The 24,372-nt window shown below is 51.0% G+C and overlaps 9 protein-coding genes across 9 annotated transcripts; 4 read left to right on the top strand and 5 right to left on the bottom strand.

Moving 5' to 3' along the window:
* Positions 1 to 7: 7 nt before the first annotated feature.
* On the top strand, positions 8 to 2,981 carry LRP88_05541 (uncharacterized protein; the record flags this gene model as incomplete). Its single annotated transcript, XM_083242092.1, has 10 exons — positions 8 to 376; positions 424 to 616; positions 665 to 925; positions 973 to 1,146; positions 1,200 to 1,224; positions 1,280 to 1,302; positions 1,372 to 1,879; positions 1,937 to 2,208; positions 2,261 to 2,654; positions 2,945 to 2,981. The coding sequence occupies 10 exons, from the start codon at positions 8 to 10 to the stop codon at positions 2,979 to 2,981; spliced, it is 2,256 nt and encodes a 751-aa protein (XP_083103240.1).
* Positions 2,982 to 4,562: 1,581 nt separating this feature from the next.
* Positions 4,563 to 6,314, top strand: LRP88_05540 (cytochrome P450; the record flags this gene model as incomplete). Its single annotated transcript, XM_083242091.1, has 4 exons — positions 4,563 to 4,821; positions 4,876 to 5,873; positions 5,922 to 6,059; positions 6,117 to 6,314. 4 exons carry the CDS (start codon positions 4,563 to 4,565, stop codon positions 6,312 to 6,314), a joined length of 1,593 nt encoding a protein of 530 aa, XP_083103239.1.
* A 120-nt stretch (positions 6,315 to 6,434) lies between these two features.
* LRP88_05539 (M20 family metallopeptidase) lies at positions 6,435 to 7,793 on the bottom strand (the record flags this gene model as incomplete). Its single annotated transcript, XM_083242090.1, has 1 exon — positions 6,435 to 7,793. The coding sequence occupies one exon, from the start codon at positions 7,791 to 7,793 to the stop codon at positions 6,435 to 6,437; it is 1,359 nt and encodes a 452-aa protein (XP_083103238.1).
* Positions 7,794 to 10,403: 2,610 nt separating this feature from the next.
* On the top strand, positions 10,404 to 10,664 carry LRP88_05538 (uncharacterized protein; the record flags this gene model as incomplete). The annotated part of the gene is made up of 1 exon (XM_083242089.1): positions 10,404 to 10,664. The coding sequence occupies one exon, from the start codon at positions 10,404 to 10,406 to the stop codon at positions 10,662 to 10,664; it is 261 nt and encodes an 86-aa protein (XP_083103237.1).
* Positions 10,665 to 10,999: 335 nt separating this feature from the next.
* LRP88_05537 (uncharacterized protein) lies at positions 11,000 to 12,433 on the bottom strand (the record flags this gene model as incomplete). Its single annotated transcript, XM_083242088.1, has 1 exon — positions 11,000 to 12,433. One exon carries the CDS (start codon positions 12,431 to 12,433, stop codon positions 11,000 to 11,002), a length of 1,434 nt encoding a protein of 477 aa, XP_083103236.1.
* Positions 12,434 to 13,791: 1,358 nt separating this feature from the next.
* On the top strand, positions 13,792 to 14,482 carry LRP88_05536 (glutathione S-transferase family protein; the record flags this gene model as incomplete). The annotated part of the gene is made up of 2 exons (XM_083242087.1): positions 13,792 to 13,842; positions 13,892 to 14,482. The coding sequence occupies 2 exons, from the start codon at positions 13,792 to 13,794 to the stop codon at positions 14,480 to 14,482; spliced, it is 642 nt and encodes a 213-aa protein (XP_083103235.1).
* A 480-nt stretch (positions 14,483 to 14,962) lies between these two features.
* Positions 14,963 to 15,223, bottom strand: LRP88_05535 (uncharacterized protein; the record flags this gene model as incomplete). The annotated part of the gene is made up of 2 exons (XM_083242086.1): positions 14,963 to 15,007; positions 15,062 to 15,223. 2 exons carry the CDS (start codon positions 15,221 to 15,223, stop codon positions 14,963 to 14,965), a joined length of 207 nt encoding a protein of 68 aa, XP_083103234.1.
* Positions 15,224 to 16,244: 1,021 nt separating this feature from the next.
* Positions 16,245 to 18,035, bottom strand: LRP88_05534 (heterokaryon incompatibility protein-domain-containing protein; the record flags this gene model as incomplete). Its single annotated transcript, XM_083242085.1, has 3 exons — positions 16,245 to 16,952; positions 17,003 to 17,449; positions 17,607 to 18,035. 3 exons carry the CDS (start codon positions 18,033 to 18,035, stop codon positions 16,245 to 16,247), a joined length of 1,584 nt encoding a protein of 527 aa, XP_083103233.1.
* A 3,165-nt stretch (positions 18,036 to 21,200) lies between these two features.
* On the bottom strand, positions 21,201 to 23,668 carry LRP88_05533 (common central domain of tyrosinase-domain-containing protein; the record flags this gene model as incomplete). Its single annotated transcript, XM_083242084.1, has 5 exons — positions 21,201 to 22,239; positions 22,287 to 22,384; positions 22,444 to 22,788; positions 22,845 to 23,204; positions 23,258 to 23,668. The coding sequence occupies 5 exons, from the start codon at positions 23,666 to 23,668 to the stop codon at positions 21,201 to 21,203; spliced, it is 2,253 nt and encodes a 750-aa protein (XP_083103232.1).
* Positions 23,669 to 24,372: the final 704 nt, after the last annotated feature.

Here is a 24,372-nt window from a genome sequence, read left to right as displayed (position 1 = left end):
CCGAGATATGAGCTTCCCGAACGCCTCTAGTTCGCAAGATGTCGTCTTGTCGCAGCGTGCCTCTCGTCAAGCCGATCAGACGGCAGCCGTCAAGGACCTAGAAAACACCATTGCCAGGTTCCAGGCGATCTTGACCGATAATGACCGAAAGAACCTGCAGCAGCTGAAAACCGAGCCCCACGATGCGCAATCCATTATCATGTTCACGGCAAGCCTCGATAGATTTGATCCAAAGCGCAGAGGCAAAAGCGTCGCCTCTAGGCTGGCCTCATTCCTCCAGACGATTGAGCAGTTCACTCCTATCGTTGATACCTACATCCAGTCCAATCCCGAGATTGCGGCGCTGGTCTGGGGGTCTGTTAGGCTCACCTTCCAGGTATGTGGCCATGCAAGGTATTCTGAACTATTACTAAGACTCAATAGCTACTCGCCAACTTCACATCCTACTTCCAGTCCTTTGTCGAACTCTTGTCTGGCTTTGGGACACTGTGTTCCAGGTTTGCCGAGTACCAAGTCATCTTCAAAGATTCTCCCAGACTCAAAACGTCCATCTGCGCATTTCACTCTTCTGTCGTCAATTGCTGCGAAAAGATTGTGCTGGTGACGCGCCGGCCAAGTTAGTTGTGCTACGCTAAGACCTGGCCCCATGCTGACATCGCCATAGTGAAGTCACAAGCATGGATGGCCATCACTCAATCCTTCCAAAGTGAAATCCGAGGCTATGTTGATGATATCAAGTCAAAGGCAGAGATTGTCCGGGATGATATCCAGCTCGCCAAAGCCCAAAGCGACAGCGAAGAGCACCAGTTGCAAGCCAAGGCACGGCAGAAGGCAGAAGAGAGTCACGGCCGCATCTCTTCCTTGTTGACAAAGGCTAGGTCAGAAATGAGACTCATTGGCGAGCACGGAACAAGAGGGACTGCAGGTAGGGCCTCACTGCCTTGTTTCGAAATGCGCAGCTAATGATCCAAGAACAACGCCGGCGTCGTCTCCTCAAAGACCTCTCATCGCATAACTATACATCTGCCTTCAACAATGCTCGTAACAAACGACATCTTGGAACGGCTGAGTGGGCATTCAACACAGATCAGTTCCAGAATTGGTTCACGGGTGACGGACCAGCAGTTCTGCATGTGACAGGGAAAAGTACGTCCGGCCCAGGCTAACACGTGCTATTATAACTAATGACTTCTTTGTAGTTGGATCTGGAAAGACAATATTGGCGTGAGTGCATACCGTTTCTCCTCTTGACCGCGTTGTTGCTAACTTTGCTCTAAAGGTCTTCGATCGTTGAACACTTATGTCAGATCAGACAACCCAATCAGTTCATCTCATTTTTCTTCTCCAGATTTGACAATCCGACAACCTTAGCTTCTGACACTATTATTCGCTCACTGATCCAACAATTGCTATCCGTGGTTCCCATGGAAACGATGAACGCAACTCTTGCATCCGAGATCGCCGACTGTCTTCAGAAAGCCCAGGACAACTTTTTCTCGCTCGACACTCTTGGGAAGCTCTATGAGACGGCTTCAAAACTCACACAGGACTGGTTTATCCTTATTGACGGTGTGGATGAGTGCGAATCCGAGCAACAGCGGTTACTATATGACTTCTTATCTCGATTCCTTGACACTTGTTTGGGCCCACAGCGAATTAAGATCCTGTTCTCGAGTAGAGAAACGACAAAACAAGACATCGAGAGGTCATTTGGTTCTGTGGAAAGGCTTATTACTGGCACTTCCAATACAAGCGCCGACATTGTTGCCTTTGCTGAAGATGTTATCGTCGCAAAGTTGGCCAGAGGCGAGTTGGTCGTGAGAGATGAAAATGTCATTGGTGACATTCTCGACGCAATTGCATCCAAGGAGGAAGGAATGTAAGTGTGAATTTTCTGCCCGTCGCTTGCCAGATTCTAATCAATCCCTTCGAACAGGTTCCTGTGGGCCTTCCTCGCTATTGAAGATATCTGTTCTGGGACAAACGACAAGGAGATCAGACAAGCACTTCAAGAAATCCCGACAGACCTTCCAACAACCTTTGACCGAGCATTGAGTCGGATAGCAAAGCGGCGCAACCAAAAGATTGCCAGCGAGATCTTTGGGTGGACCACAGCTGCCCGTCAGCCGTTGATCTTGACACAACTTCAGGAGGCCCTCTCTGTCAAGGTTGGCCAGCGCAACTTGCATCCAGAGGACCTGGTCAGCGGTATAGACCGTATCACCGTGTGGTGTGAGAATCTCGTGTGTCGAAGAGACAGACAACACGGTCCATTTCAGCCATCATTCTATCCGTGAATATCTTCTCCAGCCGGAATCCGGCGACCTCAAGGATTTTCATGTTGATCTCGAAGAGTTTGATCACCATGCTGGCGAGGTCTGCATCACATATCTCCATCTCGAGAACCTCAAGACAGCACTTATTGAGAGAGAAAAAGCCGAACCTCCCCCTACCGTTACGGTCGCGATGGAAGGATTGAGCGAGCAGACAGTTCGAACAGCTGTTGGTGGAAGTATGGGTGCCCGAGTAGGTCGCTGGACAAGCCGCGTTGTCAAGTCGAGCGCACGCTCAGCCCAGCCTTCGGCAGGAGATGCCGCAATCCACTCGACTCTTGGGAACCTTCGCCATGCGCCTCCGGCCTCAAGAGGGATTGAGTATGTTTTTCTCGAATACGCCGAGGACAACTGGTTTCGGCACAGAACTCGCCTTGTCCGTGCTTCTCGCCGAGCCGAGAACGGCATGTGGAATCTTGTCTGCCGGCTTCTCAGGAGCCCTCGCCAACGGGGAAACTTGCCCTGGAAGGACTTGCTTTGGCGGGATTCCATCACGAGGCAGGTCCCTTTATATCGGAGCTTATCTGATTCTTACCTATTTGAATCTTTCGTCCCATCCGGATGCTTCTTCATGCCTCATGAGACGGAGAGACATTTGCAGGCCCAGCCAGCACCGGACCCGATGAGCGACCTCTCGCCAATTGGTAGCCTCCCTTTCCTGGTCGTCTACGCTGTTCAGAACAACCATGAGAGCCTGGCCTGCTGTGCTTTCACGACATTTATACAAAAACGCCAAAGATCTCCCATAACCAAGTGGCTCACGTTGTTCCTGGCACTGGAAGGGAAGCATTCACATTGCCCGAATCACTGCTTCGCTAGATTACACGAGCATACATTTCATTATGAGCTGGTCCATACTATTACACTTTGCATCGCCGCCGGGGTTTCGCATTGGCCCGCTTCCACCTCCGAGAAGGTTGTCCACGATGACCAACACAGACAATGTTCAACGAATAGATTTCTGGATTTCTGCAAGCTCATACCGACGGGCTTCGTCGCACAAGATTGCATACGTATTCAAGACTTTGCCCTCGTGGCTTTGTGCGCCCTCACCAAGCCACACTGGTTTCGCCTTTCAGGCTTACGGAATGATAGCACCCTTCTCACTGCGAGGACAAGCAATAACATGTCCATTGTCGATGTTGCGGTAGAACAAAACGACGGGGACAGCCTCAGCTTTTTAATGTCATTCTTCCAACCCAAAGGTTTGCAACAAGTTGAAGCCTTTGACCGCGCTAAACACCATGGCGAGATGGAGAAACTAGCGCTGGGCGGTCTCTGCACTGCTTTACGGAACGGCTCGAGCGGCAGCGCAATGTTCCTATTCAAACAATGCTTTGACCTATTCAGCTCCGAACAGGCAGGCCAGTTCGAACAACTAGACATTATTAATCTCCATCTAGCACTATCCCAAGCAGCCGTGTTTGAATGGCCGTTTGACACCACCAAGAATATTTTGTTCTGGTTTTTCAGCGCCCTGGTGGTAAAGCGGAATATGGAAGCAGCAATGAACCATCTCATCGAAGAATCGGTCAAGGCCGACAATTGGAAATTTGCCGCTGCGGTAGTTGACGCGGTTTCAGACCTGGAATTCGAAAGGACAGACAGCGACGACCCTTTCTTCAAGATGACTCTGGACTCGTTGAGCTGTCAACGATGCCGGGGGAAACAATTCTGGCCTGAGCCCATGGACACGCGGCTTTTGTTTGCTGACCAGCGCTACAAGTTGTGCTCCAAGCACAAGAGACAGGCCCTGGCCACACTTGACGCCAGACTATATCTCACTCCTGACAAGGGGTCGTTGCAACAGGCGCGTTTGAGCGAGTCGGACCAGGAAAAACTCCCTTCGGACAACGAGGTTGAGGAAGATTCCATTTTGTCCGTACCAGTCGATGAACAACCATGATCCTCAGGAGTGGACGGGAGGAGTCGTTGATCGGTTCAGCACTTGGGTACCTTAATTAATTAGAACCAGCATTTGGGACGCTAGGTCATCGAAAGACATATTAAATCTTCCAAGCGAGCCAACTACAAGGCATATGATGATGAATATTACCATTTGTCGGCATCAGACGATTCGGTAGCTTGCAAAAAAGCCTCACGCTACTGGCCAGTTTTTCTCCCCCACCTTCAAACCCGATGATTTCATCCCACTCCATGCCACCCGAGCACATTGACGACAACTTGATCGTTGGCTTTCAATACCTTTCCACTTTCTAAAGCAAGGGAATGTCTACTTCCAAAGACATGGCGACAGGCTGGGATATCCTCAGTAGCCTACCCCCTGTCGGCATGTTCCCAATCTGGCTCAGCGCAATTCTCGCTTTGGTCATCTTCGCCGCGCTCTTCTCACTTCTCCGTGCCGGCCTTTCACCTTTGAGGGCCATACCGGGCCCACTCTTGTCCCGGTTCACGGACCTTTGGTACCTCTGGAGACTTTATCGAGGCCAATTCGAGCAGGAAAACCTCGAGCTACATGAGCGATATGGTAACGGCCACAAGTCTCCATTGCCAATACCTGAAAGATCTAACAATGCCTCAGGCTCAATTGTTCGTCTGTGTCCCAACCGCTACTCCTTTTCCCATCCCGATGCTTTGAAGGCCATCTACGGACCAAGCGCCGCACACCTATTCCCCAAGTCCCCTTCTTACCGACCAGCCGTACCTCCAGACCGTGAGAAATGGACCCTCTTCGCCGATGAAGATATCCAACGGCACGGAAAGCACCGTCGACTTTACCAGAGCACCTACTCGATGTCCTCACTCGTCACCTACGAGGCCTACGTCGATGAATGCGCAGACCTCTTCGCACTCCGACTCTCTGAGCTTGCTGATGCTGGCGTGAAAGCTGACATGGGCTACTGGTTCCAGTGTTTCGCGTTTGATGTCATTGGTCTCATCACTTACTCCAAGCGTCTTGGGTTCTTGGACCGAGGCGAGGATGTGGGAAGCATCATCAAGACCATTGACAACGAGATGGTGTACTTTGTCGTCGTTGGTGTCTACAGCTTCCTCCACAAGTTGGCTTTTCCAATTCGAAACTGGCTAGCTGGGAAGAAAGGAACTGGCCGCACGTACTTGATGAACTTTACCAAAGAGAGAGTCATTGAGCATCAAGCTCGGCCGCATGTCGTTACCGCCGAAGATGCTGAAGCGAAGAAAGTTCCCTTGGACTTTCTCTCCAAGTTCTTTGGCAAGCATATGGAGGACCCGGCCAAGTTCACCATGTATCACGTCCTCGCGGGGTGTGCATCCAACATCGTTGCTGGTTCAGATACGACTGCTACTAGCCTGTCAGGTATTCTCTATCACTTGCTGAAGAACCCTCAGGCGCTCCAACGGCTTCGGCAAGAGATTGAAGAGGTCAGCCATGAAGATTCTGACAGTCGAACCATTGCCTGGATGCAAAGTCAGAAAATGCCATATCTTCAGGCAGTGATAAAGGAAGCCTTGAGGTTACACACAGCCGTGGCATTGCCCATGGAAAGAGTTGTGCCCCAAGGAGGTGCAGAGATTTGCGGTCATTACTTCCCAGGAGGGGTAAGTGACTCCAATTTTCCAAGTTCAAGATGCTTACAGGGTATTTAGACATGTGTCGGAATCAACAACTGGGTTTATCACCGTAACAAAGCCATATTTGGAGAAGACGCACACGTCTTCAAGCCTGAGCGCTGGCTCACGAGTGACTCTGAACACCTCAGTATCATGAACAAAAATTTGATATCAGTACGTGCTTTTCTTCTTTTTATCAATTCATTCAGTGCTGACAGCTGGCCTTTGTAGTTTGGAGCTGGAGCTCGAACTTGCATTGGGCGTCACATTGCAGCACTTCAGATGTCCAAGTTGGTTCCGCGGTTAGTGAAGGACTTTGATTTCGCGCTTTGCGATGATATCTCAGGACTGGGACATCAGTGGACTACCAAGAACTACTTCTTTCTCAAGCCAACCAACTTTCGAGTTTCGGTAAGAGCCAGGGCATGAGGAAGGTAATCACGATCCCACGGTGTGGACATGTACACAGTTTAGCAAAATCATGATCTCATCATTCATCTCTACTCGTTCGCTTATTCTACTCAACGTCCTATGCTTCTGCCATTCCATTTAATAGTCCCGCCTCCTCAACTTGGAAGGCTTCGACTTCTTGAACTCAGCCTTAATCTCATCCAACAATCCGTCCACCGTCAAAACATCCACGGCAACACCCGCTAGACTCTTCCCCACCATAAGCGCCTTCTCAAACGCGGGCTTGCTGATAGCTGCCTCTTCAAAATCCTCCGTGTGAGGACCACCCTTCGGTACGGTACCGTTGGCAAAGGTGATTTGGAACTGGGGACTGATGGCGGGGAAGTCGTGGCTGATATTGCCCTGGTCGGTTGAGCCTCCGGGCTGGCGAGTCTTGTCGATGTCAGCATCGGGCAAGTCACCGCCGAGCTCCTCGAACCATCGAGTGTAGGACGCGGCAAGGCCGTCATTGTTGTTCATGTTTGCATAGCCATATGGCCGCATGGTGAGGTTCAGCTTGGCTCCCGAACCAAGAGCACCGGCCTTGAAGCAGTTGACAACACGATCAGTGAGTTCTTCAAGTTGCTCATCATCAGCAGAGCGGATCTGATAGCTGGCCGATGACAGAGCCGGAATGACGTTGATGCGACTGCCTCCTGACTGGATGATGCCATGAACTCGGTCCGTGGGTCGCATCTCCTGTCGCAAGTAGGAGAGAGCGCTGTTGGCAAGCAGCAAACCGTCCTGGGCATTGATGCCCTGCCAAGGAGCCGCAGCAGCATGGGACTCCTTTCCAATAAACTCAACATCGAAACGATCCGTCGACATTGTAAGCATGTATGGAGTGTCGGCGCCATTTCCGGGGTGTGAGATGAGCGAAATGTCAATCTTGGCGTCCTTGAAAACACCAGCCTCCAGCATCTTGACCTTGCCGCCGAGTGATTCCTCGGCCGGGGTACCGAAGAGGATAACCTTGCCGGCTAGCTTCTCTTTGCGCATAATCTCTGCGGTAGCCAAAGCTCCAGCGAGCGATGCCGTGGCGATTAGGTTGTGTCCACAAGCATGGCCCAGCCCTTCGAGGGCATCATATTCGGCGTTGAAGCTGACAACAGGACCATCGCCGCTGCCCTCGAAAACAGCCATGAAGGCAGTATCAATACCACCGACCGTATCATTCACGCTCCATCCCTTCTGCTTCTTCATGAAAGATGTCAAGAGCTTATGAGCCTTGAACTCCTTGTAGCCAAGCTCTGGGTTATCGTGAATTTCCTTGTTGATGGACCACATGTCCTTTTCGACAGAGTCGACATAGTCAGAGACAGCATCAAAGTATGGGCTTGTCTCATTCTTCTTTTGGCGGGGCTGTAAAGAGTTCTGAGGGGCGCCGAGAGCTGGGCTGATTGATGCTAGACCGACGGCAGCGGCCAAGAGGCCTTTGGCTTGCTCAATGCGAACCATTTCGATTAATTTGGGAGCCCAGTCAAGATAATAATGCCAACCAGATAGGATCCTGGGGCGAGCAAGATGAGGCTACTTCGCGGTAATCTCTAGACACTCAGTAGCACAACCGCCGATGGGACTGTCAGCTTTATATACAATTAGGAATCATTCCCCTCCAATAATGAGCAGTTATTCAATTCACTTATCAATAATGGTAGTCATGCTTTCGGACTCTTGATCATCTCGTCTTGGCAAACAGTTGACTGAACCTAAGGGAACCAGAACTATACCCCGAGACCGCGCTCCCCTCACGATTTCTATCAACCTGCCTAATGGGGCATGTAAACATGTCGATGATATCAAACCGTCGGCGCACTTCCATTGCCGAACATGCAAGCCGGCCGTTTACTAGGCCGGGGTAGCCCGCAGTGGGGTTCAACCCAAAGCCAGGTCCGGGTTAGTGGCCATGGTTGTCCGGAGTGTGAAGTCACCTTGTTGCTCTTGAAGAGGCCGGGGAAGTAGTTTATCGCTCATAAGCTCTCCACAAGCGTTGCATCTTGCATCGGGCTCACTCCCGGGCTCGGGGCTTCCTCCGTTGAGTGGACCTCGTAAAGATAAGGAAGTGGAGAGACAGAATCCAAGAATCCTTCAACTACTCCGCGGGAGCAAGATATCTCTCGGTCAAGCCTAACAGACCAAGCTGACTCTCTATAATCTCCCTCTCCGAGCTCGCTCTCTTCTGCATATAATCATCCGCCCCAGTCTAAGTTCCGCATAGCGTTTGCAGTGTCTGGATCATCTTCCCTCGAATAAGCTTGTATAGTGCAGGGATTAGGATCCTCGGGATGCCACCCTAGACGGCATGATCATCGCTCCTCGGAATGAACTACCCCTCCTCCTTCTCAACTTATGACGTGACAGTCGCTATTACGCAGGATGCGGTGAAGAACGAAACTCGCTGATAAAATGCCTTTATCATCTAAACTTGACTGGGAGTCGATAGGTCAACGGCGGGATTTCGGGATTAACTAATCCCGAGCGTTCGAAGTTGAGGACTTTGCAAAGTGACGCAGTTTGCTACATCTCGAGTGGTTGATTGTCAGATTGTTGCTTAAAACAGTGATGATGCCTACTAACTAGTAAGGATAGATATCCTCCATGAACTTTGCCTTCTGTACTAGGTTAGTAATGGTTTCGAAATCCTCCCGAGCGCTCTGTAGGCGCTCGCTCGCATCGTGGGACAAGTAGCCTAAAACTAATGTTGATGTGATGGAATGTAGGGTAAGCGTATCTTGTTCAAGCATGACTCAGGCCACAAAGAACCAATGTGACAGTTGAACGGACTAGTTAAGAGAGGTTGATGCAGTGATGACAGTGCTCTCGTTACCTCATCCCCCGAATCGCAGGTTTTGTAGCAGATGGGATGCAGTTTGATCTATGACCTCCTGATTAAGAGACATGAATTGCGTGGCGTATATCGAAACTTGTTTTTAAGTACAAAATAAGCAACTCTGTAGAGGTGAATAGCCTCCTATAGCCAGAGGACAATATTTTAGGAACTACTAGAGGTCCATCTTGAGCATGACATGCGCGCTGCATCAACGTTGCTATAATTTTATGCAAGGGATAAGTCACAAGCAAATGTTTTACTCTCTACCAATTGACAACCCGGTGGTGGAGCCTATCGTAACTTCCGGCAGGTATTAGACAGTTCCCGCGTGCGATGATGGAACAGGGTTCATTAAATTCTTGCTCTCCCCTTGGAGACGTTTATGAAGAGTCGTGAATCTGGTTGTCCCTTGCAGCCTCTGTGCAAGTCGTCATCTGACAATGGCCTTTCTCTTTCTCAACAGATGAGGGAAATGTACGAGCACATAATGAGTAGTTGCGGAAACGGCCAACAAGGTTTCGGCGGATTAGGCCGTTGAGGCCGTTTATCCGACAAGTGACGCTCATGATTGAAGACAAACGGATGTGAGGTGGCGTGAAGTGGACGCGCGTCACTTTGCTAGCTCTGACAACGGGACTATGCGTGCCTGACGGGCTGTAAAAACCTATGACGAAAAACAGGGGGCGCTTGAACTCTGTATGGGCTGGACTCCAAGGTTCGAGGCAACGCGGGGGAGGCCGCATGCCGACCAGCCGAACTCTTTCGGCTTATTTTGACGACAGCTAACAATAGCAGCTGACTGAAGTTTACCGCCCTGTATGTTTTGTAGCTGGCAGGATCACTCTTGAGCAACCCTCTCATTCGCTGGACCGTATTGTAGCAACATTTGACGGCCTCCAACCCACGGAGCGCCGGTTGACAGGCAACTAGCTTGCCGAGTTACCGAATACTGTCTCGTATCCGAAAATGACGGCCGGGTCGTGCCTTTCTAGATGACCACCTGTAAGCTGTAAGTATAGCTGCCGACCAGCCGAGTTTGCCGGCTGCTGAGTGGCTACACCAACGCTGACTGCTGAGACGGAAACTCACTTCAGAACTGGGGACAACAGTTGAGACGGGTATAAAGAGATGCATTGTTCACGGCGATATCTATTTATTTCCCAAATCAACTCACTACTTCATTTACCTTTACCAACTTACACAAACCAAGAACAACAACACCAACAACAAACACCACCATGCTTCTCAACCGCTTCCTCCTCGGCGCCCTCGTCGCTGTCAACTCGGTCAGCGCCCTCCCCAACCCAGAAGCCGACAACCAAGACGTCGAGGCACGAAGCGTCCTCCACCACTGCGGCTCCCACGCCTCCTGGAGCGGCTCCACCAAGTCCTGCGTCTGCCACGACAAGGGCAAGGTCTATCACAAGAAGCACAATAAGTGCCGCTGCCCCAAGGGAGAGAAGTGGCACCACGTCGAGCGCGAGTGCAAGAAGACCTAACGCTCACGCGCATGCCTGGCAATGTCGTCGTTGGAGTGTTTGGCTGTCTTCTGTTACCTCGTCACAACCTGCGAATCCATGTCGACGCATCGATACTTGCCCTCTTTCGACCTTCTCGTTATTCTATCGGTTTTAACATATGAGGATGTTGGACTCTGCACGTGGAGTCTGGAGCTGGAAAGCTGGACACTGGCAATCGTGGCTCTGTACATATGTTGATGTAAATATCCTGCAACACATTCACGACTATCCCTCATATTGTTAACGCAATGGAATTAAGATTACTAAACATCTCTACATATTCTTGAGACGCTTACTGTCGTGTATGATGTCTTTTATTTAAGTGTGACAGTTTCAATAGCCGTGGCCGACTTGGCTATAACCTCCCCATCCATTATGCCCTGGACGTACGCATCCCCGATGAACTGAAACTCCAAACCCTGCTCGCTGCTTCTCCGTATGACATGCGGCACATTCCCACACAGCAGCACCCAAACCTCATCACCAATCTTTGCATCTGGAGGTCCAATGCCAAAGTACCCAGACTCTGTAATGAAGAATGCCTGACTCCTCGCCATATCCCGTGCACTCGCAGCAATGTTAGGGTCCCAGCCACCCTGGGCATAGTTCCGAACCCTTGCGACATCTTCTTGCGACGCACGATGGTTTGGCTCAGAACCGTTGTAAACAAGGTCTCCAATCAAGACACGACAGACGGCTTCCAGACATGTCATGCCCTTGTTACCGATGTATGGTTCGTCTATTGATCGATCGCCCAGCCAATCGTAGAATACCGAGGACCACAAGCTGACGGTCTGTAGAGTGTGCTCGTCATATTCCCCACTGCTGAGTTGTTGGTAGTCAAGGAGGTAATTGACCGGTCCCAGCACCGCAATCCTGTCCACCTGCGTACCCTGAAGAACCAGGCCGGTGCCATCGGGCATTAGTTCAGGCTCAACGTACTTTCCACCTGCGCAGTTGAAGTAATCATATCTCCAACAATGGCCGAAGTAATCCGTTGTTCTCTGTGACCGGTCGTTGGCGAATGTCCAGTCAACGACCCAGGATGGCAGCCCAGGAGTCATGCGAGGCTCACCACGGCGGCCGCACACTGGGAGCAAGCCTCGGTGATGGCGGATAAGGTCCAAAGTGACTCGAGTATACAACTCAGTCTCGGAAATGGTATAGTCGCAGAAGGGCGCGCTCTTAAAAGGCTTGTCGGGAAGCAACCCTACCAAGGCATAGATCTTGTCCAACGGGTTCGTCGCATCGCGAGAACGCCAGCGATACAGTGGTCCCAATATCGGTGCCGGATCGTTGATCTGAAGGTTCATAATTGGGATACAAAACTCGTTGGATAGCGGGCCAAGAGCAAAGCATTGTTCAAATCGTTGGCCCACGCCCGACTCGATCCTTACCAGGCCAACAGCGACCCTCTTCAAGATGTCAAAGGATAGAGTGTAACCTCCCCACATGAGGTCGGACTCTCTCGGCAGCTTTGCTTCTTGGATTGTCCAGATGCGTTGCCACCATTTGACACCTTGCCATTTTGCCCATTGAGAGCCCATAAGTGCAAGGATGACTTCGCCGAGATCCCGGGGCGGCACCCCCTCAGCCGACGATCCGGCATTAGGCAAATCCGTGATCATTTCCGTTAGGCACTGGAAAACGAGGGCTACATGAGTCTCTGGGAAGCCTGTCTGCTCTTCTGTAGGAAGCTCGCCGAGCCAGATCATGCCGCGCGATGCTTTTCTGTAGATATCACGCATGACGCTGACTTGGAGAGACTTTTCGAGGTCGTTGGTCTGGTCGATGCAGAGTTGATCAATCCACACCGTCCTCGGTCTGTCGCGCAAACGAAGCCGCGACAACGCAAGGTAAAGACTCTCAGTAATGATTCGGGGTGATCCATCGCAAGTGATTTGGCGAGTATTTGACTGATCGCCCCAGACGTATGAAAGCGTCTCGTAACTCGGGTCGCTCTTTAAGGGCACTGTCCGCACGTCGCATACAATCTCGTCGCTGGGCCTCCCCGGAAGAAGCCGTAGGAGAGCGATGTTGACATTCGAGAGGTCAAGAAGGTGTTAGCTTTATGGACGAGCAGAGGAGGCAAGTCACATACCCAAAATATGAGAACCCATGGCGAATCCTGGCTTTGTGGTTGTGCGCATTCGTCTGAATGGTGATAATTTTGAAGATGCGAGAGCAAAAGAAAGCGCGAGTTCATCTTGGGTACGACATCTTCTTTATGACACTGAATGCAAACGTCAAACCAGTCTATTATCGCCGCCGACGTGATTGCGCCCGCGCTTTGATGAACCGCCGTTCGATAGCTCGCCAAGTTACCTGTGTTAGTGGTGTTCTCACAGCCGTGTTTCTAATTTTCCCCGCGGCTGAGCTTCCTTTAGTACTTTGGTCCAAGGCTGAGCTGATGCGGCCTCCGACTAATGATCCATGGCGTGTTGGGGGCCAAAGGCAGTGAAATAACTGCAAATGCGCTAGGCCACTATAGATATGATCAGTAGATATGATAAGATATCACGTCCTCTGCTGTATGAATGGTGAGATGCATCCTAATAAACCCTAGACTCTCGCATCCAACTCTCTCGCCGATTGTAGGGCTAAGCGCAAAAGACCCGACTGGGTTGAGTTGCAGACAATTGCCACACACAACCAAAACACTCAATGCCTTGCATCAACTTGGCGAGAACGGATCTCGCTCAATCTGTTTCGGCTCAACCAACCCCCTTGACCCGCAAGCATTTCCAGAATGGATACTTCAGGTTTCTTCTACGGGGCTCGGTCGTATTATTAAGCATTGTCTATTCTGGATATTATCCCACCGGCCTCAAACAGCGTGTTACGAAGGACGAAAAACCACTGGCTCGTCGCTGAATCTTCATGCGAAATAATGGAGAATATGACGCAGAAACCCGCTCACACCGCCTTCTTCCCCTTTATGCATGACTCGGCACTCGGCAATTCAACAGCCCGCCCTCATCGGAGGGCTCGCCCTATAGAAGGGCGGCTCCCCCGACGGCCCGACGCCTTTCATTGAGGTACACACCGACGACCCAGTTCCATCTGCACCTCGCACTATCACCAACAGAGTCAACAATCCTTCACAATGGTTTTCGCCAAGATCTACACCTACCCTGGAAACTACCGGGTGCAGCGCGTAAGTAAACCGACTCTATAGTAGCATCAACCGCTAACACATCACCTAGGCCAAGGTCGCTGCTGAGCTCAATGGCCTCGAGGTCGTCGATGCCGAGGGCTTCAAGATGGGCGTGACCAACAGGGAGCCCGAGTTCCTCGCCAAGTTCCCTCAGGGCAAGGTCCCCGCCCTCGAGACCCCCGATGGCTTCTGCCTCGCCGAGAACATTGCCATCTGCCGGTTCATCGCCGAGAGCGGTCCCGCCGCCGACCAGCTCAACGGCGCCGACGTCCGCACCAAGGCCCAGATCAACGAGTGGGTTGCCTTTTGTGAGGCCCACATCGCTGTCCCCATGAACTTTGTCGCTGGCGTCCTTGTTTACAAGTACATTCCCCAAGAGGAGGGTACCTTTAACCTGATGGTCTCTCAGTTTGAGAAAGGAGTCCAGCGAGTGGAGGCTGCTCTTGCCGGCGGCAAGGAGTACCTAGTTGGTGAGCAGGTCACCCTCGCCGATATCATGGTTTTTGGTGCTCTATACTTCTCTCTCAGCTTCCTATTTGACGAGGAGAAGCGAAGCAAGGCGCCCGAGACTGTCCGATACCTCAAGGCGCTGTCTGAGCAGCCTGCTTTTAAGAACGCCTTTGGCGAGCTGAAGATTTGAGACTCGGGTTAAGCTATGAAGGCCATTATTATCGATGTAGCGGCCCCTACTCTCATAGAAAGAGGGTCACAATAAAAAAGCGTTGTTTGACATTCTACCTGTACCGATCCTTCTATTGTGCAGTATCGTGAAGTGAAGGCGCGTGAAGTCAGGGACTCATCACCCCTAGCCTTGGTGCGATCATAAAAATCACTAGTTTTCCTATATCAAGCATAGGAGAGGCAGTGTACGCAGAAAAGCTTGTTAGCTGATCTTGCTGAATCTATATAAGCTCATCATGGCCACGATGTAATGAACGACAATAAAAGTTAACCCGAGAGTCCTCCTTTCTCATTCAAAGATCCCATCAAATAATCAAGCCCGCGGCCGCAGATGATGGTAATCGAGGAACGTCCCGATATTTTCCTACGCTCGCTACACCCGCAGCTTCCTCATCAGAGAACACAGGGTTCCTAGCTCTGCATTGAAATGAGCGCCAGCTTAAGAAATCAGCTCACACTTTGTCTTGTCCTCGCCGCAGATATACTACGCATTGTCAGAAAATATGCTATAAACCCCAAATCCAACGTAGAACCTTACCGAAAAGATGGACTCGGGGCAGCTGTAAAGGTGGCATGGTCCTGTGATGCACTCCGGACACTCAATCTCTATCTGAAGCGTGGCATCGGCGCACATGGTCTCTTCACAGGCGTTGGCAACAGCGGCAGTGAGGGTAAAGAGAATAGCGTTTATGAACTTCATTGTGGATTTATAGGGAGACAAAGCCGTAGAATAGGGATGCTTGAGAAGGAGCTTGTGAGGTGTGTTTGTGCAAATGAGACGAGACTAGCAGGTGGGAATTAAGATGTTAAATAGATTTGCCCGTGAGCTAGACGGCCAGAATCGTCAGTGATTTAGTCTGAGATCAGTCACCAGAAATCACCTGCCCAATTTGACCAAACCAATGCCCCCACTGCCCCGGCTGATGTTGATCAAAACTCTCCATGTAAGCTTACCGCTCTCAAACAGACATGTCCACTGTAGCGCGACAACTGACCTGTCTCAGCCCGTGCCTGCTCGTCCTTGAGGCCCCGTAGATCCTTGGTGATGGCAAGGCTGAAAGTCGACTCCCCCATTCTGCTAAAAAGGTGGGCGAGACTAATGGTGTGAAGACGTGCTATTATCATGCAAAGCCATTTCACAAATGCCGATACTGCCATCTCATTTCATAAGTTCATAGATAACATCCCTTCTTCCATTTAGGTGGCAATTCACTCAGCCATTTGGCAAATAGTGAGTATCCTTTATTCCCCTTCCGTCGCATTACGTGGACCGCGCTTGGCTGTCCTGCCCTGTGAATGATCAACATCTGTTCTGGCAACAAAGTGGATTCCACAGATCATAATTGGATCCAATTCCCCGAAGATGACCTTGAGCGCTCATGTAAGATGACGATCAGTTGTCTCGTCACAGTAAGAAAAGAGCATTTCACAGTGATGTGATCCCAAATCCAACCTCTGACGCCCGTCGGTAGCCACTACCACTGTTCCATAGAAGAAAACAAGTGAGACAACAACGTCATGTTGGGGTAGCACAACATCCTTTTGTATCTCGTGTTCGAGCTTGGCCCGAGACAGTGCAAGCCATAAGCTGACGACCTTCCTCATTCTTCTCTACCAGCCGCTTAGGAATGAGACAGGACGCATCCTGCGATGGCAACGTGACGCCCTGTGATCAACATTTGAAGTATCATTGCGTTGCGTATCATAGGTTGATAAATAGCCTACTTTAGTGTGACAGTGGTATGCTCAGGACCAAAATCCATAAAGTCTTTGCCCTCAACCGCCAGCCTGCTCACTGTAATCACCGTCTGTCGTTCATAGACTTTTGGCCCTTCGTCTCCACGGAGAATCACCAGAAATACCTGCTGATTCTGGAGACCATTCCTTAACGTTTCCTTCTTCACCCTTGCTGCGACCAAACATCTGTACCTCCCTGACGGAATGGTGTTGTTGTGCTTAAAGTTTCTCTCCGTGATACATCCAACTGCCGTATCACTCCCGGGTGCGACAAGCTCGCTAAAAGGCTCGGTTCGAATGTCAAGTGTCGCCACCCAGCCCTCAAGAGTGACCTCCTTGCCGTTGATCCCAGTCATTCGTGGTACCAGGTCGACTTGGGCAGTCTCCTTCGCGATTAGACCAACCGGATAATGCACGCCCCCGCCCCAGCCCGCCCAACTCCAGCTTGGGAAAGATGCTCGCCGCTTTGGCTTGACAGTGAAATCGTGTATCCAGGCAAGTGACTGGGGGAATTGCTTCAGTGGCATTCCCCACTCAAAGCCCTTTGGGTAAGCCGCTAAGCCGAATCGTGTAAGGGCGCCTTGGAAAGCGTTCAGAGAGTCGTCATCGTTGGTCATAGATCGGGGTGTGTAACTGGAGAGAATTGACTCAAAGATGGAATCAGCTCTGTTGAGAAAGTCTTTATTGTCGGCCTGCGTGCATCGTCAATTTCACCATCTTCAACCCTCCTGTGTTCACTTACCTCGACAAACCCGGCCTTGACCTTGCCACCTGATATATGCGTCCATGTAAGATCAGGCACTGAATCACATGCCTCCGAGTGGTAGCTACAGCCAAGTGTCTCATTGCATTGCAGTTGGTACTGAGTCTCCGTGAGAAACAGCTTTCGGGTTGAGAGTGCGTCTTCTTGCCAGGTCCATGCGCGGCTCTGCCAAACAGAATTCTTGACCTCAGCCATGATTTGAGGCGGAACAGTCAAGATGGTGTGTCCGTCGATAACTTCCTCTGTAGAGGGTACACGGGGACGCGATACACCGGGAATGCCATAGTCGGATCGTGGGCCAGCCACGGCAAAAATGGTAATGGTTGCGCAGTAGTAGATAAGGTGCATCAGCCCGAGTTGTTTGGCCTTTTCAGCTGCTTGCTCCGGTGTTGGGTTCAAGCTCTGGTCGATGCAGAGGGCGTCAACCTGCAATAGTTAGTGTGCAAATGGGCGAGAATCTGGAATGTCATACCCATAGGTACTGTTTCCCCAATCCCTTTGTCAGAGTTATGGCATCTTCAATCGTTTGGGGCAGAGTTCCTGCTTCCAAAGCACCATCTTGAGGGTGAACACCACCCCATACGTAGCTGAGAGCCAGATAGTCACATTGGTCTGGACAGTTGACAACCTTTCGAGTTGAGACATCGATCATGCGGGTAGCGAGCAGGCCTTTGTCGAACTTGGCCTGGCATGCCTCAGGATGATGATTTTGGCAGTGTTTCAAGCCCTTTCGAATGTGATCAAAGTCAATCATCCCGTTGATCTTCCTCGCAGTATAAATCTCTTCAGCCGGTGTTTGTTGGGTGGGCGCCAGAGCGATGGCTTCCCCAGTCATCATTGCTGTTCTGAGATTTTGGCCACTGGTGAAGAAGCTGCGTCCGGAAGGTCCCTCAACTTCTGGAGACAAGAGCCCCAGCCACACGGCGAACTTCTCTCTCCTACTCTCTGGAACAGTCTCCCAGTGATCCTGTCGAATGTACCACCGAAACGGCGTAAGACTTAGAACGTCCATATCGTGATCCGGCGGTGGTCGAGGAATCAGGCGATAGATAAGCCGACATAGCGGACATGTAGGAGTGACGACAAACGCGGAGAGAAGGCCCAAGCGCAGCCTATACTTTTCTTGAATTTCGAAGTATCCGCTGTGCTTACCTCCCTGAAGGTCAGCTCGTTGACTCTGGTCCAGAGGCATCGCTTCGTTGAAGGCTCTCAGGATGTCAAAGTCGGAGCAGCGCCTGCAGAGCGAGCTAGGGCTTTGCCTGAGTTTCTCTAAAAGATCTTCATCTTTCCTAGTCCATGGAAGAGTCTTTTCCAGGGGACTGGCAGCGATAGTCATGGTCGATTGCTCATTCTCAAGCGAGGGACATGGTTCATCTTTTGGCTCCAAACAGCGACAAAAGACGCAAAGTCTAGAGTTTAAAAGGTCCATTCTGACCTGGGAGAGTCAATAATCCATGTCCAATGCGCTGATTTAAACACACTTACTGATTTGTCTGGTGCTCGAAGTAGCCTACGTATTTGGGTTCGCTTTTAAGTCAGCTTGACATGACTTGGCCGAAGTCAAGATAATGTCAAGTCTAACATACGGCCGTACGAGCCTGACAACAATCAGAGAGCATTTACCCCGCAATCCTTCCAAGAAAGCTGACAGCGGAGCGGCTGTGCTTCATATCTAATTGGGCAGTTCGAGGCTGGGCAGCTGACGATGGATCCCTGTGAGACTTGTAGATAAGATGGGATGGCCTATTTATGCTAAAAGTGATAGTGCATTAAAAGAAGCAAGACTCGGCATCTCTGGTCCCCAGACAGTCTTCCCTTACAACCCATCAATAGTTGCCATGAGCTCACGCAGAAGGTTACGCCGCCGCATGGGCTGCCCCAACTGTGGGGATTTCGACTGGGATCAGCTCCAGAGCAACCCCTTCGACGTCTTCTTCAGTTACCCGGACAAAATAGCGCATACAGCTTCAGAAGGCTGCGCTTCGTGCGGCATCCTGCTAAGGGCATTGCAGCATTGTTATCCTTACGTATTTGAGAAGCCTGAAGAGCATAGGCTCGCATTTCATGGTTTCGAAGGGCCGATGCGTTGGGACTTGTTCCATCCTGGTGAAGACATTCGGGCCATTTCCAGAACAAACAGATTCATTGAACTGTTCTCACGTCGAGGTAATCCGTATTATACTACAGACTGAGAATGAGAAATTGACTCGGATTACAGACGATTATTGTCCCTGGGATGAAGTTGGGGCTGCCGATCATTTCGATTTCGACCTCGAAAGTGCCATCCAGCAAGCCCACATATGGCTAGAAAGCTGTCGCAACAACCATCCAAAATGCGCTGTTCAATACGCTGGAACTCTCCCTTCACGAGTCGTCCGAATTATGCCTCAGAGAAACCCTGCCGACCCTTTCAATCCTCCAAAAGTAAAACTCTATGAGACGACCAAAGGAGAAACAGGGCAATACATTACTCTGAGCCACTGTTGGGGCAAGAATCCCATCATCACAACAAAGACAACCAACATTGATCAGTACAAGAACCGAATTCCATGGGCTGAACTATCAAAAACGTTCCAAGAGGCCATCGTCTTTGCAGGCTCAATGGGCGTTGAAAGCATTTGGATCGATTCCTTGTGCATCATCCAGAACAGCGCCGAGGATTGGTCGGCTGAAGCCGTCAAGATGGCATCCTACTACTGCAACAGCGAGTTCACTATCGCTGCGACAGCCTCAACTGATGGAGCTGGAGGTTTATACCATTCAACCCCTCTCGTTGAAGCTGCCATCGAAATTGACGGATTTGATTCCAAAACTCAGAGCGCGTTTCGTGTGGGAGCACGTAGACCCCTCGCTCATCTTCACGACGCCTTAGAGGACCGCACGAAAATCGTGGACCGGTTTCCCCTCTTATCAAGAGGCTGGGTTTACCAGGAAAGAATTCTATCACGGCGATTCCTCCATTTTGGACCAAGAGAGGTTCACTGGGAATGCCACGAGGAAGTGAACTGCCAATGCGGCGGTGGTAAAGCTGCTCTCGAGATGAATCCCTCAGGGGCCGAGACTTCAAACCAGGCTCTCGCCATCACCGAAAGAAAACTTGCCGTCGACAAGATCATGTTTCTCTGGCTTGAGCAGATCGAGAACCTAACCAGCCTCAACTTCACTCATATTAGTGATCAGCTTCCAGCCCTCTCTGGAATTGCAACATTGATGAGACAGTCTCAGAAACCTGGGAGATATCTTGCTGGTCTCTGGGAGGAAGGATTACTCTTTTGGCTATGCTGGGCGACTCAAGACCTTGGGCAGCCGAGGACATTGAAAGGCACACCGTCATGGTCCTGGGCATCTATCCAGGGTCACATATCCTTTTCCTTCATCGAAGCGTACTTTATGAAAGGTCCTTGGGGTCAGGCTGGCCACGAGAATATGCTCCTGGTGAATGCAGCTGAAGTCGGCATGAAGCAATGTGTTCCTAGCAATCCCTCTCTTTCGGGCAAGCTCGAAGTGGCAGTGCTGGAGGTCAGTGGGCCAGTTGCTCCTGTTACTCTGCATTTTAGGCAGGATCAAGATTCTGGTGAGGAGATTGTCGGTTTCTCTCTCAACCGGCAAAACCCTACATCCTCTTGTGATCCAAGACTAGAGATTTGTTATCCGTTTCAGTGGGACATCACCAGCAGAGACTACTTACGCAATTTGGATGGTAAACCTGCTCTACTACTACACTTGCTTAGCTACGAAAAGCTAGAAGCAGCTTATGAAGGTCCAGATTGGATGCGTTCATACTTGATAGTCAGGCCTGTTGATGAGATGGAAGCGATTTATGAGCGAGTGGGCATTCTCTGTACAGATGTGACAGGAGGATTTCTCCCAAGTAAGGCCTGGATCGCCTTGGGGGAAAAGCAAAAATCGGGACATGCAGCAGTTCGCGATGAGTTTCTGCAAGACTTCAGAAAACTGGCTTCTCATCGGACACTAGAAATCATTTAAGGTGTGCCAGCTGAGGATCAGGAGTAGCGTTCTTAATGCAGATCCAGATTCAACTTGACTAAAAGACACTTTATTGTTCAATACGTAGTATAACTCATGACTGGCATGGTCGTATCGCTGACTAGCAGACATACCAAAAAAACTAAAAGACCTTCAATCCAGACGTGGCCGAGCGAACACGGCTCGCGGTCTAAAAAGTTCTAAAGGCAAGCTCACTCTCGTGCTCCTTACCTAGCACATCATCGTCGCTGGTCAACCCAGCAGGCTTGTTCTCCGTGGGAGCGTACTGGAGCTTGTAATTGGCATACTTGGGTGGCAGCACCTTCTTGGTCTTTGACAGACCCTCATACTTGCCAGTTCCCCTGAGGACGGAGATGACAGTGTCGGGGAAGTCACTGGCCGGCCTCTCAGACCCACCACCAATAGGCATGAATCGCCAGTGCAAGTGGTTCTCCAGGTACGGGATGACATCGCGGCCTCGCACGGTGTCGAGGTGCTTGTAGTCTTCGTTGAGAGCTTGGGAGATGATGGGAATGGTGAGAGCCACCTGACCCCTCGACAGGACCTTGTTATCCCTCTGCGAACCACAGTTGGCACAACCTCCAGGCTTGATGGTGGTCGAAGGAGTCATGCCAGCCAGGCAGTAGACCCGACCGACTAGGTTCTCTGGGTCACGGAATGTGCTCTCTCTATCCTTGTCGCGACCGCCGAGCCAGAACTCGATGGTGTAAGAAGAGCCATTGAGCGCGTAGCGATCATAGATGACGTTGATGATGTAGTCGTTCCAGGAGTGATACTTGGTGTTGTTTGGCCCAAAGAATGCTTCATTCTCGATCCTCTCGTCCTCAAGAAGCTTTCTGTAGTACTCTCCCGTGCTGGTATATGTGCTGTTGATCTTGGCCAGCAACTCGGCTGTGTAGACCTCCTCGTTGAGGGTCTCATCTGAGAGAATGGCAATTGGGGCTGGGGTCAGGATGTCGTATGTATAGCCAAGCTTTGTCCAGTCACGAACTCCCTTGGACGTCCAGAACCCTTTATCGGGCTCTCCGTCGGGCTTGTCGGTCTCGACATTGTGGAAGGGAAGAAGAGGATCGCAGGGCGTAGGATCCGGGAGATTCGTTCTCGGCTTCCCAGTCGGGTCGTTTTCCTTGGGGGGTGGTGGCTCCTCCGTGTCCCACCACTTGTCCCAGTTGAGGGCTTGCCACATGGACAGAAGGCGGTCGATGTTACTTTAATCATGTTAGAGATCCCCTTGCATGCTAATCAAGCCACTTACCAATGGTGCAGCCAGAAGATGGGGTCGAAGGCGGCAACTGGCACGTCCGACATGTGTCCAAGACCAGACTCCACAAGATCGCCACCACCAGTCACATTCTACAAGAGTTAGCATCACAAGCAACAGACACATATAAGATAGTCAGAGTGAAGCTTACATGGACATTGTTGTGAATGTACTCCAGCGACAGGTACCCAGTGGTGAGGGTCCGAGCACTCTCCGCCCACCACTTGGTGCTCGAGAAGCTGCCCCAAGTGTCGTTATACTCGGATGAGAACAGGCGGTTAATGGAGTCAGCCAGGGTGCCTGGGGGCTTGGACTTGAACTTAGGATCCCTGTCAGGGTCCTTCTGTCTGTAGGGATTGTACCAGTTGGTCGTATCCGACATGGCGTTGAGGGTGAGGTTTGCCGTCTTGAAGTTGTTGACGCCCTGGAGACCGTCGTAGCCCCCGCCTTCCTTATTGCGAACGCCATAGCGACTAGTGCCACTACATTGGCCCCACTAAATTACTCAGTCAGTGCTGTCATGGGAAGACTAAGCTAGAAGGGAGCACTTACAGGCAACGGGGGGTGCTGTTTGTCAGTGGCATTGTCGTTGATCTTCCAGTGCTCCTTGCCAGGAGGCATCTGCCCAAAAGGAAGAGGCTGGTTGTTGGCATCCTTCTCAGGGTTTACGAATCCCGTCAAGGGATTCGGGTGAGTCGTATCTCCAGTGGGAGGGTAGATCTGGACACGATCCAGGATGCAAACATAGGGCAGACTAAAGGAGTTCTCGTAACCTTCATAAGTCTGTCTCTGGGCCCAATCCCAGTATGGGAGTCTCCAAGACTTTGCTGCGGCCATCCACTCGTCCTTTTGGTCTCCAGTGAGCTTCCAGTCATCTTCGATGACCTTCTGCATGTTTTCCCATATGAGTTGCTGGAGAAATGGTTAGTAAATGAAGAGACCTTTTTAGAAAAATGGAGACTAACCTCATAGAGCAGCATATAGGGCCTATGCCAGGTAGGGAACGCGATGGTGTTGTGATGGCAATATCCACCGTACGGGTTTGCACCATCAGGCTGCGACTCAGGAGGATCCCAGACAGGGTCCTTTGGCGGATCGGGTGCTCCATCCCAAGAAGTTTCGGGGTAGCCATGAATACCAGCGACCTGGAAGTACGACAGTCGCTCATCAACAGACATGTTCTTGAATTTCTCCAAGCCCAAGATGAAGAGTGTCCATTGCTTCTTGGTGAGGGGGTCTTCGGAGGGCCAAAGGCTGTTGATCTCACGACGGATGGGCGTGCCGGGGGCATAGGGGATCTTCTTTGTCTTGACCTTGACGTTATCAACAGGAATACCGGTGATGGCGTATGTCTTGGGCAACTTAGACTCTGCCATGTTGAAGCACAGTTGGAGTTCCGAGGTGGGAAAGTGTTGGAGGATTCTGTCTGAATTTACGCTGATAGAGGTCGAGCCGCTGCTTTTATACCGTTTTCGATAGTTTCGATAGCTGACGCGGCTCCGAGAGTCGGCATCTTCTCCCCAAGAATCGCTATGGCCTCAAAGACCAAGAGCAAAATGCAAGACCCTCAGCACCACATCGTGGCCACTCGTAAAGCCCATATCTCAACCGAAGTGGGAAACGTTAGCGATATTTGGCCAAATGTTTCACATTTCACCAGTCTAGTAGCTCTCCAGCCAGCCACCATTGGAACTAGAGCCGCTCTAGATTCAACCCCGCCCAGAGGATGAATGCAGAGTGGCCAAGCTAGCAGGCTGCGCATTTTCAGCTTCTGTTTCTAGTCCTGATAGCGATGTGGTTCAGGCCCGTTCTAGAACTGGCTGACGAATGCTGCAGCCGCGTAACCGCCACCACATGGTTTTCTCAGCAGATAGTCCCACCAGAATCTAGACGAACTACTGCACGGCCCGTCCCTTCAACCCCTGTCCCGCCGGGGCTGGTTCCAGTCGTGGCTCACCTGAGAGGATAAAACCGGATGAGTGGCTTCGGCGCATGCACGCATTGGGCAAAGCTATGGGGGCCAAGGGCAATAGTTCGTCGTCATGTCAGGTCTCGGCTGACATCTCACAACCCGTGTCCT

Source organism: Fusarium phalaenopsidis (assembly GCF_050370095.1).
Source record: "Fusarium phalaenopsidis strain FUZ10S chromosome Unknown contig_32292, whole genome shotgun sequence".
Classification (NCBI taxonomy): domain Eukaryota; kingdom Fungi; phylum Ascomycota; class Sordariomycetes; order Hypocreales; family Nectriaceae; genus Fusarium; species Fusarium phalaenopsidis.
Note: the sequence above shows the minus strand (reverse complement) of the source record. Positions and strands in the feature narration are given on the sequence as shown.